Source organism: Apteryx mantelli, chromosome Z, assembly GCF_036417845.1.
Source record: "Apteryx mantelli isolate bAptMan1 chromosome Z, bAptMan1.hap1, whole genome shotgun sequence".
NCBI classification, from domain to species: Eukaryota; Metazoa; Chordata; class Aves; order Apterygiformes; family Apterygidae; genus Apteryx; species Apteryx mantelli.
This window is the reverse complement of record NC_090020.1, coordinates 63,770,970-63,795,710: the sequence shown is the minus strand read 5'-3', so window position 1 is coordinate 63,795,710 and position 24,741 is coordinate 63,770,970. Positions and strand designations below refer to the sequence as shown.

The 24,741-nt window shown below is 34.9% G+C and overlaps 1 protein-coding gene across 1 annotated transcript in view; it reads right to left on the bottom strand.

The window, feature by feature from the left end:
- The window catches only part of ADAMTS6 (ADAM metallopeptidase with thrombospondin type 1 motif 6), a 163,385-nt gene that overhangs the window by 77,788 nt on the left and 60,856 nt on the right, over positions 1 to 24,741 (bottom strand). The window contains exons 8-10 of the mRNA XM_067316437.1: positions 22,129 to 22,172; positions 18,580 to 18,685; positions 7,100 to 7,246 (exon numbers count right to left, since the gene is read on the bottom strand). Of these exons, the coding sequence (XP_067172538.1) occupies positions 7,100 to 7,246; positions 18,580 to 18,685; positions 22,129 to 22,172 (297 nt within the window). The remainder of the gene's footprint in view (positions 1 to 7,099; positions 7,247 to 18,579; positions 18,686 to 22,128; positions 22,173 to 24,741) is intronic.

Here is a 24,741-nt window from a genome sequence, read left to right as displayed (position 1 = left end):
AGAACCTGATACTGCACTGTGTTAACTGAAGTATTTCGGAAAAGAAATAGCAAGTGTTATAAAACAGTCATGAAACCAGGGACTTCCCATTGGCAATCAAAGGTCTCACCAAATCTGTGCCCAAAAAATTAACACAGAGTGAGGATCTTTGAAACTGTTCCAGAAAATTTCTACTGGACTCAGAAATGGTGTAATACTCTTGAGTCTATATCCCTCATCTTCTCCCTTTCTCTTCACGCCACCAGCACAAAACCCAGATACTTCAGAAAAGATTTCTGCTAAATCTAAGAGAACAAAGCAAAAAGGTGCCTGATGAATAAAGGTATTGCAGCACTTTCTAAACTGAGATCCAATAGTAATCATCAGGCATATGAAAGTGAAAAAACAAACAAACAAACATTGTGTAGATGTAAAAAAGATAATGAGAAGGGAAAGAATGCCCCAATACCTTCATCTCTACAATTTTAGAAAATTTTTCCTTGGAATCAGTTTTGCACTTTGTGATATTATCTTATGCAGGTAGCACATATAAAGTCAAAAGATCTTGCAGGATATCCCTATGAGAGCATTTACATTTTTTAAGAGGGAGTAGATAATCCTCACGAGATTAAATGATGGATCAAGGCATCTGTGTGGACACCACTTCTATAGTCAAGGCTCCGAAGAGAAAGTGTGAAAACTATGCATGTAGACCTTCTATAGTTCATGCTCATATTACAGCATATCTATTCCCAAATATCTCAGCAACAAACACAATAGAACATAACTCCTTCAATGGTTGAGGAAAATATCCCAGAATACTGACACTGAAAGTAGGTTTTAAATGCTAAAAAACTGGCTCATTTATGATAATGATGAGGAATACAATGCAAACTATGACTAACAATCATATATTAAATTTACTGTAAATATTTTAAATGATCTAGTATAGCTGTACAAACATATAGATAGTATATATGATATCTTTAATTCTATTACAGAATTACCAATTAAAATGTGGGAAATTTCATATATGTTATGTTACACTTATCTTTTGAATTATGTTCACGTATACCAATAGTAAAATATATTAACTATAAATATTGTGCATTATATATACACATATATATATAAAAACATGCATTATTTGTATGTGCATATATAACATTTGGCTCCTATCAGAATCCTTACTTCATACTTACTACATATTTTTCCTGAGTAAAAATGGATTTTTAGTGAGTACCAGGATATATTCTTATACAGGTTAAAAAAATTCATTTAACTTTACATTAAGGAATAAATTCTTGAGATTGCTCACTGGTCTAAAGATAATAATGCATAAATATTTGTGGAATCCGGGCTTAAGTACTGGAAGTGTGATTTAAGGTGGTATGTTTAAAATTAAAATGACCCAGAAGAGGATTACTGAATACAAACATTCTTGAACTTCAGAGAAATTCAAATACAGATATGGATTTAGGAATCTCTCTGATGATAATTTCTATTTGTTTCCAATCTTTTATGCAGGCCTGACACTACGACTGATTACCTACTTCATCTCATAGACTCTTTAATTTTCTACAATGTTGTCGTAATTATCAATTTTTCTTTTGTTTGACAATAAAAATACTTGCTATTTCTTTAATGATGTTTCTCTCCACAATATGATCTGCAGTCCAAAGTGTTCTTTTTTCTTTTGAATATTTATCCAGGAGCCATATTAGGATAAGTCTTTTGGTCCACCAAGATATCTGGCCTTAAGAGTTTGGGAGACATTAAGCTACAAAATATAGGATCAATTTGTTGTTTTTTGTTAATTTTATCAAACATTTTACAAAAAAGTTAGTGGGAACTGGCTGCTGGTTTGGTTCATTAAAATTTGTTTACATTTAAATAACCCCAAAAGGTAGATAAAGACTCTTACTTGCCAAGTCAACATTCAAAACCATATTGCAAGCCCATGTTTACAGAAACTGGTTCTCTTTTTTTAATTGGGAAGCCTTTTAAACAAAATACTGACTCTTGAAGTTTGAGAATCTACAATAAATGAGAATGTATCCTTTTTATCAAAATAACTGTTGGCTAAAAAATCCCCCTAGTAAGCTTTAAAGTAAAAGATGAAAGAGGCAAATTATAACCTGAAGTATAGGTCAATAGGTAACACTGAATAGTAAATTTTCTCCAGTGATTTGGAGAGCGAGATATGGAATTTAGATACAACTGATGTGACCTTATCTTACAAGACTAGTCTTAGCTTGTACTTTTTTAAAAGATAATTTAGATCTCTGGAGTATTGTGGGATTGACTGATCTGCCATAGGCAGCCTATGAGGTAAATATATAAGTATCTTCTATTTATCTTGCATATTCATTTTTATGTCCAAGATCTAAGGCCCAGATGATACCTGGACACAGGCATTGGAAGATATTTGATATTTTCTATGTGCACTTGCTTGGACCCAGATAGCTTGGCTCCTTTTTCCAGAGTTAGAAAGGTGTAGTCTTTGAGATCTAAATCCTGTTGTATGGCAATCCTAGAGACTCTCCAAGAATTTCCTGTGTTAAATCTTACTTATTTGAAGACTCTTGATTCTTCTCCATTCCTCTTCAAAAGACAATCAGCCTCTGAAAGACAGAGCTGGCCATCTGGCTTCTTGTAACACACTCTCCTATCTGACTCAGACAAAATTAAGCAACTATGATTCCAGCAATCATCCAAATTATGGTACTACAAAATATAAAAGTATCTGAATAAAGAATTTTAAGCAGAAAGTTCCCTTTTTTAAAGTCTAGGGATCTGCATGGTTATAATAGGCACACTGTATAAATACATTTTGCATATAATGAAATTTGAATGCTGCATACATATGTAAGTATATATATGCTGCATAGAATGAAATTTAAAATGATTGGTTTTACATCACACATAGTATCTTCAGGATTCATTCTTTTTTCCTATAAACTATTTTTGAGGATTTTTACTGTTCTCACAGGAATCTTTGTCCTCTGACACTGCTCACCAAACCTTCAATTCTCAGTGAGCACTTTTGCATTTAATTCCACAAAAGATTAGAGAAATTTAAAGCCATTGTAAAGAATTTATCAGTACTTTGCCAATTTTTCACCCTAACATAATGGCTGACAGGCAACAACTTATTATATGCTACAATAAATGGTTTTCCCAGAAAAATGGCACTTGCTTTAGGAAAGTCTTTCCCATAGTTACAAAATATGGCCATTTCAAACCTGCGCTGGCTGGTCTTTCTTCTTGGGAGCTCTGATAGCTCTGTTAACAATAAACAGCTTTGCTTTGCCTTTATTACTCTTTATTACTTCCATCTTCTACCTGGCCAGCCTGCAAAATAAACAGTTTTCCTAAGCAGTGTCTGGCTGAACTGGTATCTTCCAAGTGATATTTAATAGCTATCCCTCAATTTCTTCTGTTTGTCCTAAGTCTGGAAAATTTACATCTGGGTGTAGTTTTTAGAAAGTCTTGAGGAAGAGGAAGGTGAAGCTGAGCCCTCCTCTGAGTATCACCAGGATGACTTCTGTTTCAAAATGCTTCTGCATGATGAGAAAGTACAGAAAGGCTTTGTCTATCCTGTGAAATGGTGCACTGTGCAAAAATACCTTAGCCAGTGGTGACCCAAACTGGTAAATCCACATGGATCTAACTTACTCGTAACATTGTGAACACTTTACCAGCTTCAAGCTGAATGCATTCCAGCTGCATTATCCTGGCACCATGACAGCCCTGCCCTAACTTAGCTGGACTGCATCCAGACCCAAGCCGATAAATCCAAAAGCTGTTGTCATATGTCACATAGACTCACTGGCTCAGGCTTCTGCTAACTTGGGCATCTCTGCATTTCATTCTACCATGCTCTACTTTCTTTCCAGATATAGCCGAATGAATCCTAAACTAGCCATACCCACTGTGCACAGAAAAAGCACTTGTCATCCTTGGTTATGGTCTTTTGATTCTTGTCTCCAGTGTTTTCCCATTCTTGAGAAAAACAGAGGGAAAGAGGGCAGAGTTTAACACATCTGGAATCAAGCATATGTAGACACAGATGACAGGGTCTTGAGGCTTTGCCTCTAGAGCTCTAAATCAGCATTCTTCTCATCTGTTGCTAAGTTGTGAAGAAATATTAGAAAAAAAAGGAATCATTTTTCCTTTCTGGATGCAGACTGTTCTGCTATATGGGGCAGACAGGGAACTGCTACATGAAATTCTCTTTTTTTCCTTGCTTCTTGCTCTCTGATGATGACCTGCAATAAATAAGCTTCTGCTCTTAAAGATGTTCTGCCTCAAGGAAAGATGTGAATGGGTAAAAAAGAAGTTATTTTGGTTTCTGACAGCTGTCCTGCAGGTACCTGTGTAACTGGTATCTTAACAGCTTCCTGCTGTCATTGAGGAAATTACATGAAAAGCTGGGGAGGCATAGCACTAGAAACTTGGGAAAAATAAAACATAGTTTTACAGGGGGAAAAAAGATTGATTCTGATGCAGACTATTCTACTTTGTGAAACAATGCAATAACTATTTTAAGAAAAAAAATCATCCATGCATTTAGAGAATATTAGAGCCATAAACAATAAGCAGCATGGATTTATAATGAACAGATCATCTTTGCGAAATTTTTTATAGATTATAATATTAGTAGATAAAGAAGTATCTCTGGCTCTTAGTACATTATATAACAATGTATGTTATACAATTGGAAAATCCATTCATAATTGAAATGCATAAAACAATGTTTATCCAAGGTGGCTTTGAAAAAAATAACATCTGTATTCTGGGTTATAAAAACATAACTGAAATATCATAAAAAGTAACCTATTATTGGAATTATTTCTAGGGTTCAAGTATCATCTAGTATCTTCAATAATGACTTTTATGAAATTCACAGATGGTACTAATTTGACAAGAGTTGCAAACACAGACAAGGATAAAGAAGTATCTCAAAAAATCTGAAGAGATTAGAACTATGGGAACAGATTCACCAGAGTACTATTCTGGCTTTATGCTAGCATAACTACAGTTTCAGTGGCATCTCACCGACTTAAAAATGAAACTTAATAGTGAATCAAACATGGGGAACGGAAAAGAGTAAGGGAGATACTAAGAGCAAATAATACACAAAAAATTAAATGTAACAAAGTAGTAAAGGCACAAGCTAAACGTGTTTTTAAATTGATACAGCAAAAGGTAAAAGATCCCTGCGTACACAGAGGCATCAAGCTAAGAAACAAGGAAGTTCATCCAGACTGAAATTTAAAACCATGAAGGACCTGTTCTGTTTGCAGCATAATGCAAGCCATAGAATTTCACCATGTGTTTCTTTAAACCCATAAATAAGAAATGACTGCTTTAACTACCTGCGGAATAACATCTTCATCTATAGACAAGATATTTTCAGGACAATAATGAGTTCAAATGGAGTTCAAAAGAGAGCAACAAACAAAGGCAAGACAAGACTGAGAATAACAGAACTCTCATAGTGAGAAACAAACCTCCAGATGCTACAAGAAAATACCTGAAATGTAAGCTGATAGTCAGAACTACTAAACTGGGATATAATCTCCCAGAAGAGATGAAAAATCCCATTCTTGGTCATAGTTAAAACTGAACTGCATAATATGCCAGAAAGAATACTAAAGGGAATGGACAGCATTGCATTGACAGAAGTGATTGGCAGTGATAAAACAAAATGACCTTGTCTAGTTTTTCCTTTAATTTGTGTTAAATGAATGCATATATATTTCTTATCAGAAAACTGATTCATATTCCAAGAAACATGTACCACAAATATATGTAGGACTATTTAGTCAGCATACTTTAGTTCAGGCAGTCATCCCAAACACAGCAGTACATCAAACGCGAGTGCATAGCTTAGTGAGGTGATACAAAGTGCCTTAACCTGACACAGTAACTGAAGAGAAGTACATTCATCTGAACAATGCCTAATATCAACACGAAATTGTCCACTGACTCTTTATGGAGCCTAAGCACCTCTTCAGAACAAACTGATGCTCCTGTACAGTGCATGGGAAGCTGCATTAGAACCAATAAAAAGCAAATACTACTGGTCTGGATGGGTCCGGATAAGATTGATCATACAGCACCTTATTCTGAGGTTAGATATCTAAAAGAGGAGGAGAAGCTCATTTTGTTCATTGTAGTCTAGTGGTTAGACCACTGTTTTAGGCCTGGTTTAAGTTTACCTCCTACAATATAGGAAATATCTGAATTACTAAGCAACCTTTATTTCTTAAAGGAATGATTGCACTGATGACACTGAACCTATCAAACAATTGCGGTTTGCCTCCATAAAGCCCCTGTGTAACAGACATTTAAAAAACTCCTGTTATTAATATATTCTCAGTGAAGTCACAGTACTTTGGTGTCTGCCTTCCACAAAGTAAATTACATACAAAGGCTTCATTATGCGTCATGTATACCAATCAGCACATTTTTGTGACCAACATATTTTGACTGTTTTAATTTTTTTTTAATAGAAGTAAAATTTCCAGGTAGCATAAAATCAAAAATGTATTTATGGATAAAAATCACCACACAATTAGCACAATTTAGCACAATTTTAAGTTATTAATACAAAAATCTATGCCATTCTCTTCTTGACCTTCATATTCTCACCAAAGGTATCAAAGGACACTGATTGAAAAAAAAAACAAAAAACAGAAGACTTAGTAACAAAACAGGAAAATGAAATTTAGGAGGAACAGGGATAGAACCATGTTCTCTTAAATAGATTGCCTCACACTGTGCATGTATTTAACAAAACACTCCCCATATTCGTCCCCTTTCTATTTCTTACCTTCAGATTAATGAAGTAATGAAATGTGGTCAGCACTTCAAAACATTTTGAATAGATCAAAAATGAGAACTGCGAGGTTGAGAATGCAGCAGAAGAAGCTTTTGCCATTACATGGAAAAAATACTGTACAATATGAAAATCTGAAGTGACTTGTTACACTTTTGTCTTTTCATCCTAAAATTGTAAACTATTAGAAAAGGTCACTGTAGCTCCACCAACTATTTATTCTGAAAGGTGTGAATTTTTGGAACTTATCATTTTTCTTGAGAGATTACTTACTCCAAAAAACTGGTGATGTAATCCCGACTGCAGGCTGACCAAGAGAAAGGGTTGGTGTTTGCTGTAATATGAGCTGCCATTAGCTTTGCTGCTTCATGACCTTTGGTCCCACAGGAATTTCCAATTCCATCATGATTCATACCAAAACTGCCCGAAAGAGGAGGAGAAAAACAGCCCATTACTTTTCTGCAGCATCAGGCATCTCTTAAAACTTAATGTGATTTTTACAAAGATTATGTTTGGACCTAAAAAAACACTCTTAGTACAGCAGAGCTGTAAGCAGAGAAGTAGGATCAATTAAACTCTGTTTAGTTTAGTCAGATCTCAGAATACTGCACAATTGTTTAGCACCTTTTTTTTTTAAACAGCGTTTTGAAAGCATATTACTTATCTTGTAAAGCTTTTTTTAAAAAGTTTCACAATATTCTTGCAACATAAATTAAAGACAGTTGGTCCTAATTGGGGCATTTTACCTGAATAAGGACTATATATTGAGGCACCTGGATTAGTAAACAGAGACAAATAGGGAGCAGGTGATGTTTCTGTAACAGTACAGTATCTGCACACAGTAGCCAATGAAAGTTCAAGTAGAACTTGGGTTTTGCAATTCCGAGGGCCATGCTGTATGCATGCTCCCTTCTACATATCCACTCATATGGATGAGACTTGGAGCCTTTTTATTTTAAGTTCCCTTTGTCATGGAACTTAAGAGTGAAGGAAACTTAAGATCAGTGGAAAACACAGGAAGAAATCTCTGGGTGGCATCTGGCTAACAGAGATTTCCGGACAACAAATTTCTTAACTTTCAACAAAGATGATATGACTTTGAAAACAGAAATATGGCAAAAGAATCCTTATGCCCTGGGAATCTGAAATAAACCCTTGGAGCTATAGATGGCAATATAATCATCAAATTAAAACAAGAAGTTAACTCACTGAGAATCTAATTGAAAAGATTTTTATTACATGTGTAAGACTATCTTTAATGAAATTACCACCATTATTCCTAAACAATCAATGAAATATGCCTGACTTACCTGACATAAATGAAGCACTTGAAGAGAATATGCACAATGACAACCTTCTTAATAGCATACATTTTTAAAATTCCATTTTCTTAGTTTGCCTTTGATGAATTCCCTCTAAATCAATCTATATTGGGGAAATATAACCTATTTCTTAAATATTAACCATTGACCACATTAGTTCTTCCTTTCCAAACATGGCACAAGACTTATGAAATCAGAGGGACAGGCAGTGAGACACATAAAAGCTTCCCTCACCATGGGATGAAAAAGGAGTCAAAGCAAATGCCAGAACTGAGTTTCTGCACACCTGGAGCACTGAAACTGTCACTTCTTTGTGTCGTATGAAGAACTCAGTCTCTGGAGCCTTCCGTATTACAAATGCTAAAAAGACTGATTCCCTGATTTCTTATTCATCATTCAGGAACAAGAATGTGTTGAGGCAGTCCATTTTGATCTTCTAGAAACTTTCAGGGCTGATCGCCAAAAGACACAACTGATGGCACATTAGCGGCTGGCCATCTCTCTATAGACAGAAGAGTATTTCATACCACTTTCTTTACTGAAAACAGTGACAGTGTTGTCAAATTAATCTGAATGTATTGTTCCAGAAAGTGGTATAAAAATACGAGACCTGCATGTTACTCTGAGCTCCAAGACACTGGGTACTGTTTCACCTCTTTAGCTGACCATTATGACCTAAAAGCACAAGGTATATCAAAGTATTCCTCCCAACAATCATTAATATCATTGATATACAAAAAGGAACCTCAGTGAATCTATTTGATGGATGTTCTCTCCAGGTTGGGGAAGGACCTGATCAGTGAAAAAAGCATCACTTCCATGCCTATGGGAAATCTCCCTGTGGAATACAAAGTCTAAAGCAATGCCTGCCTGCATCTAGTCTAGTGTGTGGTGTCTCAGAAATACAGGAAACCATATGCTGTATTATAAATGAGAAAGGTCTGACCAACATCTTAGGTTATTACAACCTCAGATGGAGAATACTCCCTGGCATATAATAAAAATACAGCTCTAAACACAATTCCTGTCTGAGCAACTTATGTGCTATAGTGAAACTTTCAGACCACTGTTAATTGTTATAATCGTTCTTCAATATCAATATATATATTGGGAGGGAAGGAGCTGGATGTCCAATGCAACAAACCGAATCAGAATTTTACAATGGAAAAAGTAGTTTATTGGCCTAATTCTCAGCTGCCATCATTTTCTAGAATTAGGAGTGCCTCAAACAGAAGCCTTTTCTTTTGAATTACCTCTGTACAATTTCTTAAAACAGAAAACCTCATCTCTGCAAGTGAGTCTCTTATAGAAGTGAGCATACTGGGAAGTGGAAAAGAGTTGAACTGGATCATGCTGACTATTTCTGATATCCAGATATTCACAGTTAATGTATTTCAATTGTCAAAGAAATAACATAGGCAGACTCCAACTGTCTGGAAATGAAAGAGTCCAAATGTGATTTGTAGCCTTGGGACCTATCAAAAAAAGAACAAATTTTATAGTTTAATAACTTCCCTTCTTCTACCAGCTTTCCTTGTGAAAAAGATGTTGTTGTAGATGGTAGTAGTGGTATGTCTGATAAAAAGCATGTCTGCAAATGGAAGCTGCTATTCCTGATGTGCACAGGAACTCAATGCCTTTCCATATAAGCTGCTGGTATATTCACTTCTTTTTTTTCTGAATATTTATTCATCTAAATAATCTATTCACTTCTGAGAAGGCTATTCCATTCGCCCTTGCTTCTGAATTTAATAGGAAACTAATCATTAGTGCAGGTAATTTTTTCTGATGGTTGGAAAGGGGGTTTGCAATTACTGTCATCTTTTTCCAAAGATGGTAGTGGCAGTATGCCATTACAGCCCAGTAATTTGCACCCTGATTGGCCACAACTGCAGAGGAAAACATGTTTCTGACCAAAGTACCAGTTTTATTTCCATGAGAACATGTTATTTATATTTGGTCATCATTACACTAAGGCTACCTCTTTTACAAAAGCAAGTTTGCAATTAGATTGGAGTGAGAAGGCAGGGAAGAAAGAAGGGAACACAAAATGCTCCTTATGGAGCCACTGGCATAATTTACTTACCTATTTCAAACAGTCTGCATCTGTTTAGTCAGTATTTTTTTTGCTGGTTTAAACAGCCTGTCTAAAACTAACAGTATAATTCTGTTTTTAAAAGAACAGCCAGATGAGCAAGGAGACAGTCAGAAGTCTTAACTAATACAGAGAAGTTTTTCTATGAAGTTACCTTTCTGCCTACCATCTCATGAAACTCTAAGAAAAAGTGTTTGGCACAGCATCTCTGAATCACTGTTTTTCTTCAAGCATTACAGCTCCTCTTTTCCCAAGAGAGTCTACATTACATATAAGAACTATGCAATACAGCAGCTTAAAGAGCTTTAAAATCATAACTGAAATTCTCCTGAAATTTCTCTATAGTTGGTATATTTCTTAGAAATGCTAAGAAGGTGGCATGTCTGGCTAGCGTTCTGGGTCCCTTTAATTTACTAGTATCTGCAATGGAATGGATTTTTCTTGGCAATCTGTTTTTCCTTATATCTGAAAGAAATATTTGTACTACACATCCAGCTTAAGATCTGAACTCAAAAATCACAGAGGAGGTAATTGGTCTCAGCTGCACTGAATAAAAAGGCAATAGATAACCAGAGACCCTGGGGTAAAAGTGAAGGGAAGGATGGGAATGTAAACTTCTTTTTTATCCTTCTTTTATCTTGTGAAAGAACAATACTGTAGACACATCTCTCCCAAGTCCCTACAATTTCATTTTTATCTAAGATGAGGTTGCTGATTTGTTGGGTGGTTCTAAATTCTGATCATTATAGTTGCCAAAAGAGGTACTGCTTATGTATCTGAAATGACAGCAGTTATTTTTGTGAGACAGCCAGCATGCTTCTGTCTTGATTTATTACCTAAACACTTAAGATTCAGAGAAGACAGATCCAAAACAATCTGAATGGTCCTCAGTACTGCTCACAGAGGTTTATTTTATATATCAAGTATTTTTCTGGCACTGAAGTTATCTGAAGTGTGCTACTCACGTGATTTGTTTTTCTCACTCTTTGTTAGCAATCAGTTATCTCTGCCTTCCAACTGCAGTGCTAGAGATTTGCCTAGCAAGCCATTTCCTGGATTTCTTAGGGTTTGGAACACAAAGAACTGCAGAGGTCTCTAATTTTTCTTTTCTCCAAATACAATAGGGGGTGTTCATATTTTTGTTCAATTACAAATCCATGAGTTACAGCAGACATGGGAGAATTTGGCCTAATCCTTTAAAAGCGGCCCTTAATTTGTTCTGCCGCTCGTTTAACAGGGTTGGGAAGAAAGTACAGGAGATGGAGAATCTTGAGTCACGTGAGGCAACAAAACTACAAAAATACAATGAAGAGAAATATTGTAAAATCAAGCTCGTGATCTTCTTGTACACTACCAGACACTGATTTACAGTTGTATAACTACACATAACTCTTTTGAAAAAGAACCCTTTCTTTTTAAGGGAGAAAAGAGACAAAGTTTAACCTTAATAAGTTTTATACTAAGTGTTTGCACTAAAGAAGACAAAATACACATATATACTAAGAGTGAAATGAATCATTTTCAAACTGAGCATCTTGACCCGGCTATGTTTGTAGATCTTCCTTGATTGCTTCAGCGTGTCACTTAGAGACGCTGCCCTTGGAACATTTATGGAGAACGAAGCAAGAGTCAGGGGAGGGACATAAAAGTGCACAAGTGAAGAGTCCTTTAAAAATTTCTAACAGTAAAGCTCTAATACAGTGGGAAGATGAAAGGCATGCTTGAACAAGTACTTCTCACATTAGATATAAGATCTAGAGAGCAAATAAGAATTTGCTTGTAAAAATTGCCAGCTTATTAAAGTTACTGCTTAGACAAGACTCATCCTCTTTTTCATAAACTCTATATTCATTTTATTTTTAGTACTTTGTGTTTGTTCTGGTAACTATTAAATGATGTCACTTCAAATCTTTAGAAATTTGGTATTTTATCTAATTAACAGATTAGTAGTATATTCATATGGCCTAGAATATCTATTCACTGAAAGTCTACTTACAGCCTATATTGAAAAAATAAGGAAAGTACCAAAGTCAGCTTTATTATATCTGCAAAAATCTATAGTTTTAGATTGTCTTTTCTTAGTGACATTAGAACTTGTGTAAAAGTGGAAGAGAAGGAATAAGTATCAGCATTAGAAGGAGATTCAGTATTAATCTTGTTCAACCAAGAAAGTGATAATTTGAACAAAATATACTACTAACAAATAAAGAAAATTTTCCTGCAATACAAGATACATGAACTTCATGTAACCCACACAGCAATTTCTGTATGGATAGATATGACAATTTTCTTAATTACTTTCATGCCTATCAGTAGATAAATACTTATAAATTGATATGATGTTATCAACCAGTACATTTTTTGGAAAAAGTACCATCTTCAAATTTTATGTTTTTATAGTAATAAAAGGCCAGAACTTATTTTTTTTTACTATATCCTCCACGCCCTGTCATAAGAGACTGTTCTCCCCTTTCTCTCTATGTAAAAGACCTACTTGTATTTCTAGCCAATGTTATAAAAGCATTGGTTATAGTTTCATAATTGCATGCAAATTTTTTCACTTTTAAATGACATTACAAAAAAAAGAAAAAAGAATAAAAAAGTATGGTCTTGAAAATCAGATTATTTTAACTTGGGACCACAAACATTGATATTCATTTATCATAACTACATCACATTGCATTGTTTCCCTCAAGGGAGGGATCAAGATTATTTGGCTACTTCACTTCCTATTTCCATGTCTTAGTGTGGATTTTAACCTTAACTGCTGATTTCCTGTATTTGGAGATCATTATATGGTTTGGAGCATCCTTAATCCTTTATTCTGAAGCAATGCAGAATTCCCAACTTTGATTTCAGTTAAACATATTACTTCCCTGAAAATTTGGGAAGCATTTATTGAACAATGTAGCTTTATAAGAAGCATACCTGCCATGAAATTAAACATAATTTTTGCATTCTTTTAGCTTAACATTTCTCCCATTTATTTCCTATATGTCATTCTTCTCTCTGAGGTATGGCTGATGATCAAACACACAATCAAATACAATTCTGATATATTAACATAATTTAGTATTAAATAACTTCTGAAGCTCTTCAAAACACTGCAAATTCCAATTTACTGAAAAAAAATACAGCCTATTCAGAAACCTGAACTTTATTATGGGGAAATGGCAGGTTTCTATGAGAATCTTAGAAAAAAAAGTAGAGCACAATTTCTCCTCTAGGTTAACATTGCCATAGCTATTCAGTTTTCACGTCACAAGAGTAACGTCAAGTAATGTTTCTGTGCTACACAAAGCAGGAGTCTGAATGCAACAGAGCTCCACACTATAGGTCAAAGTGGAATGTATTGCCTCTAATCAGGAAGCAAACTTCTGAGCTCAGATTTCCTTCAGAAATTCATGATGCCCTGAAGGTTACCGTAACCCTCCTCTTCACTCCCATTTATTCTACTTACACTTTTGTTAAGATCTGTGAAATGTTATTACATTCCTTTTCTTTGATTAGAATGCTTTAATGTAAGACAAATGATTTTAGCATTGCTAATTCTATATTTCAAATAATATTTTCCACATATTTAGACTCATATTTTAAACCTAAACACAGTATAGAAACCAGGATTGTTTTTCTAGCCTCATGTTTATGACATTTCAGTCCATATGCACATCACTAAAATGAAAACGAAGATTTTTTACATTTATAGAAGTTGTGTGCTTTTATACCTGCAATATAACAATGGCAGACATAAAACAATGTTCCTTTAAACAAAAGAGGAAAGATACGACCATATGGTCCTATGTGATTTTTCCAGTCAATTTACTCTCTTAACTAAAAAAAGAAAATCTGTTTAACTTTACTTAAACTGTCCCTAAAATTTAAAGGGATTAGTCTAAATACAATAGGACAAGAAACCAAAGCCAAATGGACCTTAGGCATGTAGCAGGGACAAGTTTTAACATGGTTCAGTGACTCTTACTGAGTGAGCTGGCAATAAGCCAACACTCTGGAATGGAACTTGCTCTCTTGTGCATTAGCAACTTGAAGCATCACAAGCATCTAACCTGGCAACTCTAGTGTTGAGGTGCTCACACACCGTAGATTTGAAATGATCCGTCAACCTTGCTGCAGTTAAAGATGGAAGATATCACCATCACGCATAAAACAACGATGACACCATCAACTGGAGATTTGTTCATGGGAGACCTGATGGTAGATATTGTTAGCAAAATTTATCCTAGTCATGCTTACTATTTTGAAGGTTGAAATGTGTGTGCCTAATATTTCAGATTGGAGTATTTTCCTACCAGTTGTACAACACATACATTCCTTGAATAAGCATTTTTTCTAGGAAAAATTTCATTCTAAAACTGAAGTCCTAAAATGCAGCTGAGGTCTGACTGATTGAAGATGAAGCTCGCTGATTACTGAAGAAGGAGGGAAAGATATCAGCTTCCCTGAAAATGTCTCTAGGAGGACATTTTCCTAGATCAGAAATTTCAGCTCCAGCACTGAACACTAGCTTTCTCATACAGGCAGCAGGGGTACTCAGGCTATTTTCCTGCTTTGCATACAGAATGAAAATGAATGCTACAATTGCAGGCACGTTCTAGCTGTATGAACTAATTCAGAACTAAACACATGCTAGAAAATATTACTCTTCTTCATCTTTAAGACAGTTTACTTCATTAGACTATAGCCTTTCCTTAACCTTCTTTTCATCAAGATATGACTGCCAAACTCCTCTGAATTTCAATTCATTACATCTTCTGTTAGTCAAGACAATTCTGATTTTTCAAAAATTACTTTACTCACCAGCTTTTTCTCCCTGCTGCTTCTACACAGCATTCAATAACTATCTATCATTGGTAAACTCTTTCTCTACTCTTTGAGCTTTATGGCCAGGTCTGTGTTCTAAGCCTTGTCCACAATCCCTAGGATTTGAAATTTCAAATATTTCCCTTTTATTTTCTCTCATTTCTTCTTTTTTGCTTTTTCATTTTGCTTCCAGACCTCAGCTAATTCCATAGGACTACAACAACAAATGCCACAATACGTACCCTTAGGTACATACCCCTTTCAGGGGAACCTGGAATTCCGTATCAGTTCATCTAATCATCCAGTAGTGTGCATGGAGCACATTAGACAGCACAGAAGGTAATCCACAAAAAAAGCACACTGAGTGGGAAGCGACCTAACTCAACCCACAGGAAAACACTGAAGATGGGACTGGATCTTGTATCTTACCCTTCTCTGAGGTTTAGAGAGCATACGCAAGCCTGCAAAGTCACTTTCTTCACTAAGAAGAGAAAATCTAAGGGAGTTGTCCCTTTTCATGCAGCAACTCAGTGACTGCAAGACTCATGCAAGATGCAGGGGATATCCATTCAATTCTCAGTCCTGCCAAGAAGGGAAATCTACACTGGTTTGGGTTTTTGCATACCAGAAATCTCAAGTATTTCTTCAGTGTAAAATGTATAATGGTAGGAAAGTAAGCAGCCTGAAAGTCAAGCATCACAAATCAACTTTCCAGAGACACAATTTTGAAGGCTGAAGGACTCAGTCTGAATTATATCTTATGAACAGAAGTATTAAGGTAACACAAGCCTGTTCTCAGAACCACGAGTAGGGAGAAATAACCATGAAACTGTTGGTCTAACACTATCCTTTATACCCTCAGGAAAGGAACACAAAAATAATCACAGTATACATATGGCTTTAACAAACATAGGCTAAGAGTTTTGACTGCACACAGCTTATCTGCACCAAAACTGGATTATGCACGTATGAGAACTACCAGTGGTGAGAAACTGAAGCCAAATATTTAAAAAATTACTTATAAATATTTAACAGAAAGTATGACTGATCATTACAATCACACTCTAGCTCTCTGTCTCTTGTAGTCTTCAAGACTAAGTGCTTTCTGAACAATATTCTTTAACTAAATAGAAGTTACTAGGATCAATATAAGGGTAAATGAGTTAAATTTAATAAACTATGATATACAAAAAGTCAGACAGGATCATCTAATGATTTTTCATCACTCTAAAATTTAATAATCTGCTAGAAACTAATAATAAGTTAAGCCATACTTCCATCAGAGAAATCTTACAGATCCAGTTTTGGAGAAACTGTGGATAATATAAAAATATATGTTTTACCATTACTTTTTTTCTTTTAATCACTGCAAAGTCTGATTCCTCAGTTCAACATTTTTTAGAACCTCAGTATTTCATGGCAACTATGTAATTAAGAAAAACATAATCTTTCAGAGTGCATTCCTCCCATTCTAATTTAATTAAGCGTTTTTTGGTGTATGGTATATATTCAGTCTAGACATGTCACTTAAATGCTTTAATTTTCCATTTGACAATAAAGCCAATTCCCTATTTCCCATGTAGGTCTGAAGAGAATAACAATCATTGTGCGTATCTAAAGAAAAAAAAGTTTACAATGCTCCTTGAAATAACTTTTTTTTATCACATATGCAAGCACCTTCTAGTTCATTAATTAATAATACCTATTCAATTTGAAAATAAGTAGGAAGCGAGGAGGAAATAATAACTTTCCTGATTCAGTCACAGGGGTGTTTAGTCTCATTTTGGGTAACAGGAAGCAGTGCATGGACAGCTCAAAACATTATAAAGCTTGAGGATTTTTTGCCCACATATTCTTCCCAGCCTTTACTGAAGATATCTACATGGCATGTTTATTTTTAACCCAGTGCTTGCACTGCAACTTTTTTTATTCATTGTATATCACAAAAAGCCTAATGAATTTGATTTCTATTTTTTCTTCAAAACAGCGTTAGACGTGTCATGCAGGCTACAGTAGGAGGTGAAGGCCTCAAAGACCAGAGATTTCTTATGTATAAGAAGCCAAAAGATACAGACAGTAGTGAAAACACACCGTAAAAAGATCCTGTGATCACAGGATATATACTATGGCTACATTTTCTCAGATTCTAATCAAAGTCTAAGCTCTGTAAAGCAACTGTTGTCATCATGCCAGCTTTGCATGATAAAATAGCTGTGTATATGAGTTACCATTTAAATTATGTTCATTTATATGTGAAATAACTGACATAAAATATATATTTGCATGACATACAGACTGGAATGCAGATGTAGTATTGGAAGATTTTTTTTCTTGTTAAATGCGTCACTTAAATTCACAGCAAGGTCACATATCACCATAAAAGATAGTAATAAACAAGAATTTCACAACTACTAGCGATTCAGAGGAGCTATTTCCTCAAGAGTGGAAATATATTTTCCCTTATCCTATCTTGTACAACTCATGCAAATAAAGGAAAAGGAGGAGAAGAATGAAGATCAAGAGAATTACATCTGTTTTAAATTATTTGTTAAGATCTTATACAATTGCCTTTGGATTATAGTATTCATCTACTTCAGTGCAACTACAGTGTTTTTTTCATACATAATATAAATGAGATCATACTTGCCCAGTGATTATCTCGCATGATAGGTGGGCTGGAAATAAGTGTTTACTTCCAACTCCTGCTTTTGATCAGCAGATTGATAGTTTCCATTTCATTCTGCATTGGAACTTTTAGCAGTTGCATCAGCTAATGATTGGAAAAACATGTCATCCATAACTCAGTGTTGGTCAAACCACATAAACAAAGAAGGAAACCTCTTGAATCATAATAGAAGCTGCCTATTTTTTTTATAGTCATCGCAAGGTACTACTGGTGCTATATTTCAAAGGAAGACCTGAAATATTTTAAGACCAATCTCTACTGAGATTTATCACTGTTTTATAACACCAAGTTCTTTAAAATGATATGCTGGTGCTTCAAAAGTACAAGTGACATTATGACTGTTTTATGTGTTTCATGTTTGGGTGAAAGATGACTACTAATGTACAAATACTGAAAACAGAAGCAATGTCTAAATCAAAATAGTTTGGATTATATTTAAGACAAAATAATGAAAAGCAAAAAAATTACCTTTTAACTGCTTTTGTTTCACAAAGAAAGGCAGACAAAAGTAAGAAGGGAAAAAAGACAATTTTCAAAGGCAAATATTTAAAAATATGAAACAGAGTAGGAAGGTTGTGAGCCAAATCTCAAACGCACAGATTAAACTGGAATCTGAAATCAAAGGGTAAACAATGAGTCTTCAGTTCTAAAGTTAAAGCTCTTGGTAATATATACTAAATGAAATATACTGCCACTCATGAATACTATATACAGAAACACAGAGTATCAGATTAGAGATGGTACAGCCAAGCAGAAAAAAATGATATCTATTATTAAATTATTATTAAAAAGGTGATACAGTAAAATTCATTCTTTTTTTAAACTCACTCACTTGTGACCAATCTCATGTGCAATGGTAAAAGCTGAACCTAGGCCAATGTCTTCATTAATGCTGCAGCTCCTTTCAGGCTCACACATTCCAGCCACAGAGGCCAAGCCTGAATAAACAGAAGGAGACACAAAGGGTCATGCCAAGGTGTTTCAGTCTTAAAAGCCCTAGTTATAAATGCCTGGATTCTTTTTAATAACCTCTACGCACAGAAGGAGCAGTTGGCAAAAGGTTAACTTTCTAGTCATTTGCAAAATCACTGGGGGGAATTTCACTTTCCCGGCTAGACATTAATATTTTTTGAACTGCAGTCAGTGCTGGAAAATGTCTAGACTAGGGGTTAGATTTATAAATTTTACTTCTGGTAACTTGGGACCACCTAGTAACTTGAGCCAGGAGAGGGAATTCAAGAAAGCATTTCTATTTTAACATTCTTGAGCCTGAAGAAAGCAAAATGTATCCACATTATTTTTCTAAAGAAATCTGTTTAAGTTTAGCGGGTTCATAAAAACACACAAGCAACTTTTTAAGCTACAAAAAAGCCCCACATGGTATGTTAAAAAGACTGTAAAAACAAAACTGAATGCATCAATGAAGAGAAAGGAGACATGTTAATAACAAGCATTCATTTAACCATGGAAGTCTTTTCCATTTATCACCAATCATCTTCTGGAATTAAAACCTTATTGTATTACAAATACTTAAAAAAAATTTTTTTAGAGAAAGAAAGCCACTGGCATTTACAGAATATGGCTCTTCTGTATCATAGACATTCTTCAGCATCAGTATATGACACAACATATTGCAGACACAATTTGTTGCCACTAGAGCTCTAAACGTCAGTTTGTTTATGTATTCTTCCCCAGAGTTTCTTATCTGAAAGAGGCATTAATGCTTTTTCTAAGAAACTACCTGCTCAGTTAACTACACTATCATAAAACAATGACTGGAAAAAATGTAACTTTGGCTGTGGAAAGAAAATTTATATTCCTATTCAAACAGACACTCCAGATTATTCTATTTGGGCTAACAGTAAGCAAGTAGTAAGATGACAAGTGCTTATCAGTTATGTCCACATTAGCATGTAATTTGGAGCAGTAGGAGCTGGTCAATAGAGTGAAGCACTGGTATTAAGGTTCCTCACTTATTTTTGTATTTGGGTTGGAGACTCTACTTTGGACAAGTCATAGTTTAATCCCCTAGGCCAAACATGTTCCCTACACACATGGTTCAACACTTTCTGAAGGGAAAAATATTAGAGGATATCATGGGAATACAGCCCATGCAGCAATTCAGAACCTAACTTCTCATTTAGGCGCATTTGGACTTTTGGGGAGTGCATGTTCTGACTTTTGTTTTCTCCAAAACAAACCTATCTTGTACACATCCAAACTACTCTGATAACCAAACCAACAGGCAGCAAATGGCAACACTGAGTGTCTGCAGGATTTGCCTTAAACTGCTCTAAACCAAATCACTAAAATAGACACAGCTATTGACAAGAGAGGATGAAGCGTCAGAAGAAAAAGGACTAGACATTAAGAAAAACGTGAACGTTGTTTGCAGTGTACAACTTGTAAATATATAATAATTGCAGTCCACCTGCCAAAACTATGCTTTTCTAATTGAGTAAGACATTCTGAAGGCAACATAGGAACACTTATATAACAACCGTCTTGTTCCCCTGCACATTTTGCCACACTTTGGTGGTAAAGTGATCTCTATCTTCACATCTTGTAAGACATAACTGAGCACTTGCTTAATGACTGTAGGACCAGATTAATGATTTATAATTCCATACCATGCTTGCAGAAAGTGACAGAGATCAAGTCAAGAAGCCAGTCTACAGTTCAGATTAAAGGAGAAAGAAGTTGTCCTCCACTGCAGCCACAGACGACATTTGAGGTCTATCTTTTCTAAACAGCTCCTTACAAGACTCCTTATTTTAGGAAGCTGAAATAGGAGAAAGACATCTATCCCACAGTAAATCTTTTACTTCTTTTTATCTCTTGAACACAAATGATTCAGGTTTCTTCTGACACTTTGAGACCTCTCTGAGATTTTTGTTCATGAGACCCCTTTAACAGGTGCTTAACTTTAGTTACAGGAGGTCAGTGGAACTTAAGCATATTAAATGCTTTGCTGCAAAAGGGCCACAGGGCCTTGTCTCTCTTCCAATTCAATGCCTATAATGCAAACAAATCATTGTGGTTCTGTTGCCAAGGGTCCAGTAACAGTGAGTTGGAACTGATACCACAAGTGAAATTTTTTTTTAAATCAAGCCTTTTGTTTAACAAAGCATGTGCCAAAGTCTATCCTCTGTTATGCTGGATTCAACTGGAGCAGAATCTGCCTTTATGCCAAATACAGCGAACTAATATACTAATGAACTGTGTTAAAAATATCACATATAAATATCAAAATGCATGCGTGAATGCACTTCCTTTCAATTTCTTCTTTTAACACTTGCAAAGCCAATTCTATGACATAGTATAGACAGTCTCTTCAGGTTTGTATCCTCCACACAGACTTCACAGTAAAGCAATTAGTAAATTTAGAAATAATCGTTAGCATTTGTTGTATACTAAAACATGCCATGAATACTGCTTATATTTACAAAAGGCAAAATTCTGATAACATTTCTCATGTAAATCACTTCTCTGTACCACAAGTTTCCTACTAACTTGAGTGGGACCACTTGTAGAAAAATCAACATGTGTTAAGACTGTCAAAGCATACAGTAATAGAGGGACAGACAAAGCAAGTATAGTGATGGGCTCTGAATATGAGAAAAATATTAATAAACTGAACTAGCTGAATTAGAATTATATTTTAATTATAGCTGAGAAAGAGGCTTATGAAAGAATCCAAACTGAAAAAAATTATAAATTAGTCTCTGAATAATATTTCATAAATTTAAAGCACCATGAAAGGTAATAACTATAATACAGTAGGTATAACTTTTGGTGAAAAATTTAGGTTTAGAGAGAACAATAGCTCTTCATCCTGCACCTAAGGTTGCTATGTGTGTTTCTCTGTTGTCAAAGCACTGTGGAATTCCAATACTACTGTAATTTATATCACTGTGTTATTTTTCCCTAGGTCTGTGAAAGAAGTCTGAGCCTGCACCTCTCTGTATACAACACAGCAACAGTGTAAACCTCAAAGTCTATTTCTGTTTCTTTTGTAGTTTTTTTTTCTGAGATCTTTTGTTTGTATTTTTTAATAGATCATGAAGACAGATTAAATGGAAATACACAGTAAGTCCTTTCCTCTAATTATTGCTTGGTAAGTTTGTGTCGTCTGCTAGGTTTATCAGCATTACAGCTGCCAGAAAAGGAATGCCCAACAGCAGCTCACTTAATTTAAAGTTCCAGTAATTTATCAAAGTATAAACCCATCTAGATTACCTTTTATTGTTCATGCCTACAGAACTGCAAAATTTTGAAAGCATAAAGTTAAAATGCCTAATCAGCCAATAAATCAATATCTGAGATTAAAGCAAGGAAACAAACAGCAAATACAAGATGAAATTTCTCTTTATAATCTTACCCAGTGTTCCGCAAGGCTTGTTTTTGTAAGTGCAGATATCATATCTGTTAAGGATAAAAAAGTAGATAAAGTATGTCAGAGAACCAAATCTGTAGGATATTTTGTGTATTTATCACATATTTGTATCATAGTTCAAGTTGTCAGACCGCAATCAGCTTAATTATGTGCAGCCAGCTGGTGTCGGCATTTTCTACACTCTGGTGTAAACCGCAAGCTGCCGTACACTCACAGCCGCTGGCCTCAGGCCAGTGGGACACCTGCCAGTAAGAGAAAAATGGTTAAAGTGGATCTTTGTAATCACCAGCTCCATAAAGCAGTCTACCATGCTGTTATGAAGTTACAGCAGCATGTCTGTAGACTGCTACCGATTCAAGTTTAACAACTTTCAGTTTTTGAACATACTGGAATTCTCTTAGAATCTCACATAGCATTTAAAAACTAAACAGTATTAATTGTAACTCCTACTATTCAAATTTTCTTTGATTCTCATTAAAAATTATAACTCTCAATTATTGCACCAAAAATCATCAAAAATCTGATAAACTGGTATCAGATTTCTCTTTTCATTATCTTCCAATGATTATATGTGTCCTAAGAGTACACCACAACAAATTAAAATGAAAAACACATTCCTGCCAAAAACTAATAATGTCTTTAAAGGAAAACTTTCATCGTTTTGGATATGATCCTTCAAATAAAGAAGCTCAATGAGCTTCTGTGTAATTAACATACAAGTATCTCAAGCTGAAAATGGAATTAAAATGCTTTCTGTTACATATCTAATAGTACATACAATGGTCAATGAATTATAACTCTACATTTTGAATATGAAAACCCATGAAATGGCTAGAGGTATGAGAATTACAATGTCTTTGATTTTCAAGGATTTAAAATTATTTCCTTGCAAGATGTTTCAGAATAATTCTCATGATTTTGAATGGTGAGTGAAAACAAAGACGAGAAGATATGACCTTTATGCTTTAATTTTTAACCCAAATATTTACTAATTTCAGACCACCAGATATTTGTTTTAAAAGTAACATATAATGACTGTTTTCAAATATGGGTTCATTTAGAAGCCTGATCATGAGATATACACCTTTCAGTGCTAACAGAGTAAGTTCTGTCTGAAAGCCAAATCCATGGACAAAATAACAAAGCTTAAAATTTGGATCAAATCCAGTAAATTCTCTGTGCATGTAGACTGCTGTGGCCATATGGAATCCCTGTGATTTTAAATGGACTAAGCACAGAGCAGTTTGCTGAGTTAAGTCCTAATTTTGAAGTCAAATGTTGATGTGCACTGATGTCACTGAGGAGGCACAAACTGTGTCATCCTACATGTACATAAAGCTCCCACTGATTTCTCATTTGCTGTTTGGGGAGGGAGAGGTAATCGAATCAGCATTCTTATATATAATGTGTTGGAATACAACTAGGTTTTGTCAGTCAGACAGCTATAAGACAACACAGGCAGAGAGTACACTTCCTGTCCCTTACGTCTTTAAAGAAACAGAATTATTATTTATGCATTTAGGACAGAGTCTGAACTTAATCTTACTGAAGTTCATGACGCAAAATTTTTTCTCAAGGAAAGTAGACAGGGGTCAGGCATATTTTAGTGAGAAAAACTAAACTTCCCTAAATTCCTTTAATATCTAGTTTTGAACTCAAAAAAAGGAAGTCTGTGCAACACACAAGAAGTATTATTCTTCTAATGTTTTCTTAATATTTAATGTTAGTAGGAAAAAACAATTATAGACATACACCCTTAGATAAAATGTATGTTTAAGAAGAAAGTCAGTTCCACTGAACTCAAAGAAAATGCTGTTGCTAACTTCAGTGGAGGTGTAATTTTGCCTTTCTGACCTGAATCTGCTTATTCGCGTTTAGGTATGAATCTGGAGGTACTCCTTCACATTAGGTTCAGTTTCATAAAGAACTGCAACAGGAGAGAGTTATATGAAATAAAATCCTTGTTTCTCTTACAGTTTTGAAAAATCAAGACTACCGTACCCTCTTTTTTGTGCTGGGTAGCTAGTATTCTTCATTATGCATAGGCTAGCATTGGCAAGAAAACCTGGGGGATAACGAAACTTAAATTAGATAATTAAATGAAATTAAGGAAAATACTATTTTGTTTTCCAACAAGCTCTAACTATTTCTACAAGAACATATGCAAAACAGTCATGGCATTCTAATAATGGCTTCATTAAATATTTAAATTTTATAGCCAATAATAATTTCCTGTAAGCAGACTCACACATTCTCTTATTTCTCTGTTTAACAGGTGAAAAACCTCAAAGTTTTCAATATCAAAGGATTCATTTTGCTCACATTGTTGCTTTCAAGCTCTGTTTTTTCATTTTTTCCCTTCATTTGGATGGCTTCTGCTCATGATTTGTTCCAAAACTCACATCACTTCTAGGTATTGAATGGCTCAATTCTATCATCTGCTTCTCTACATGATTTAATCAAATCAGCCTAATTTGTCTTTTCTGTTTTTGACTCTACTTCCTCCAACTTTATTTTGAATTACCAGGGAACCCAGTCAACCATGAAGACCCAACAGACGGCTTTTCATAATTTCACAGAATTTAAAGCCAAAACAAC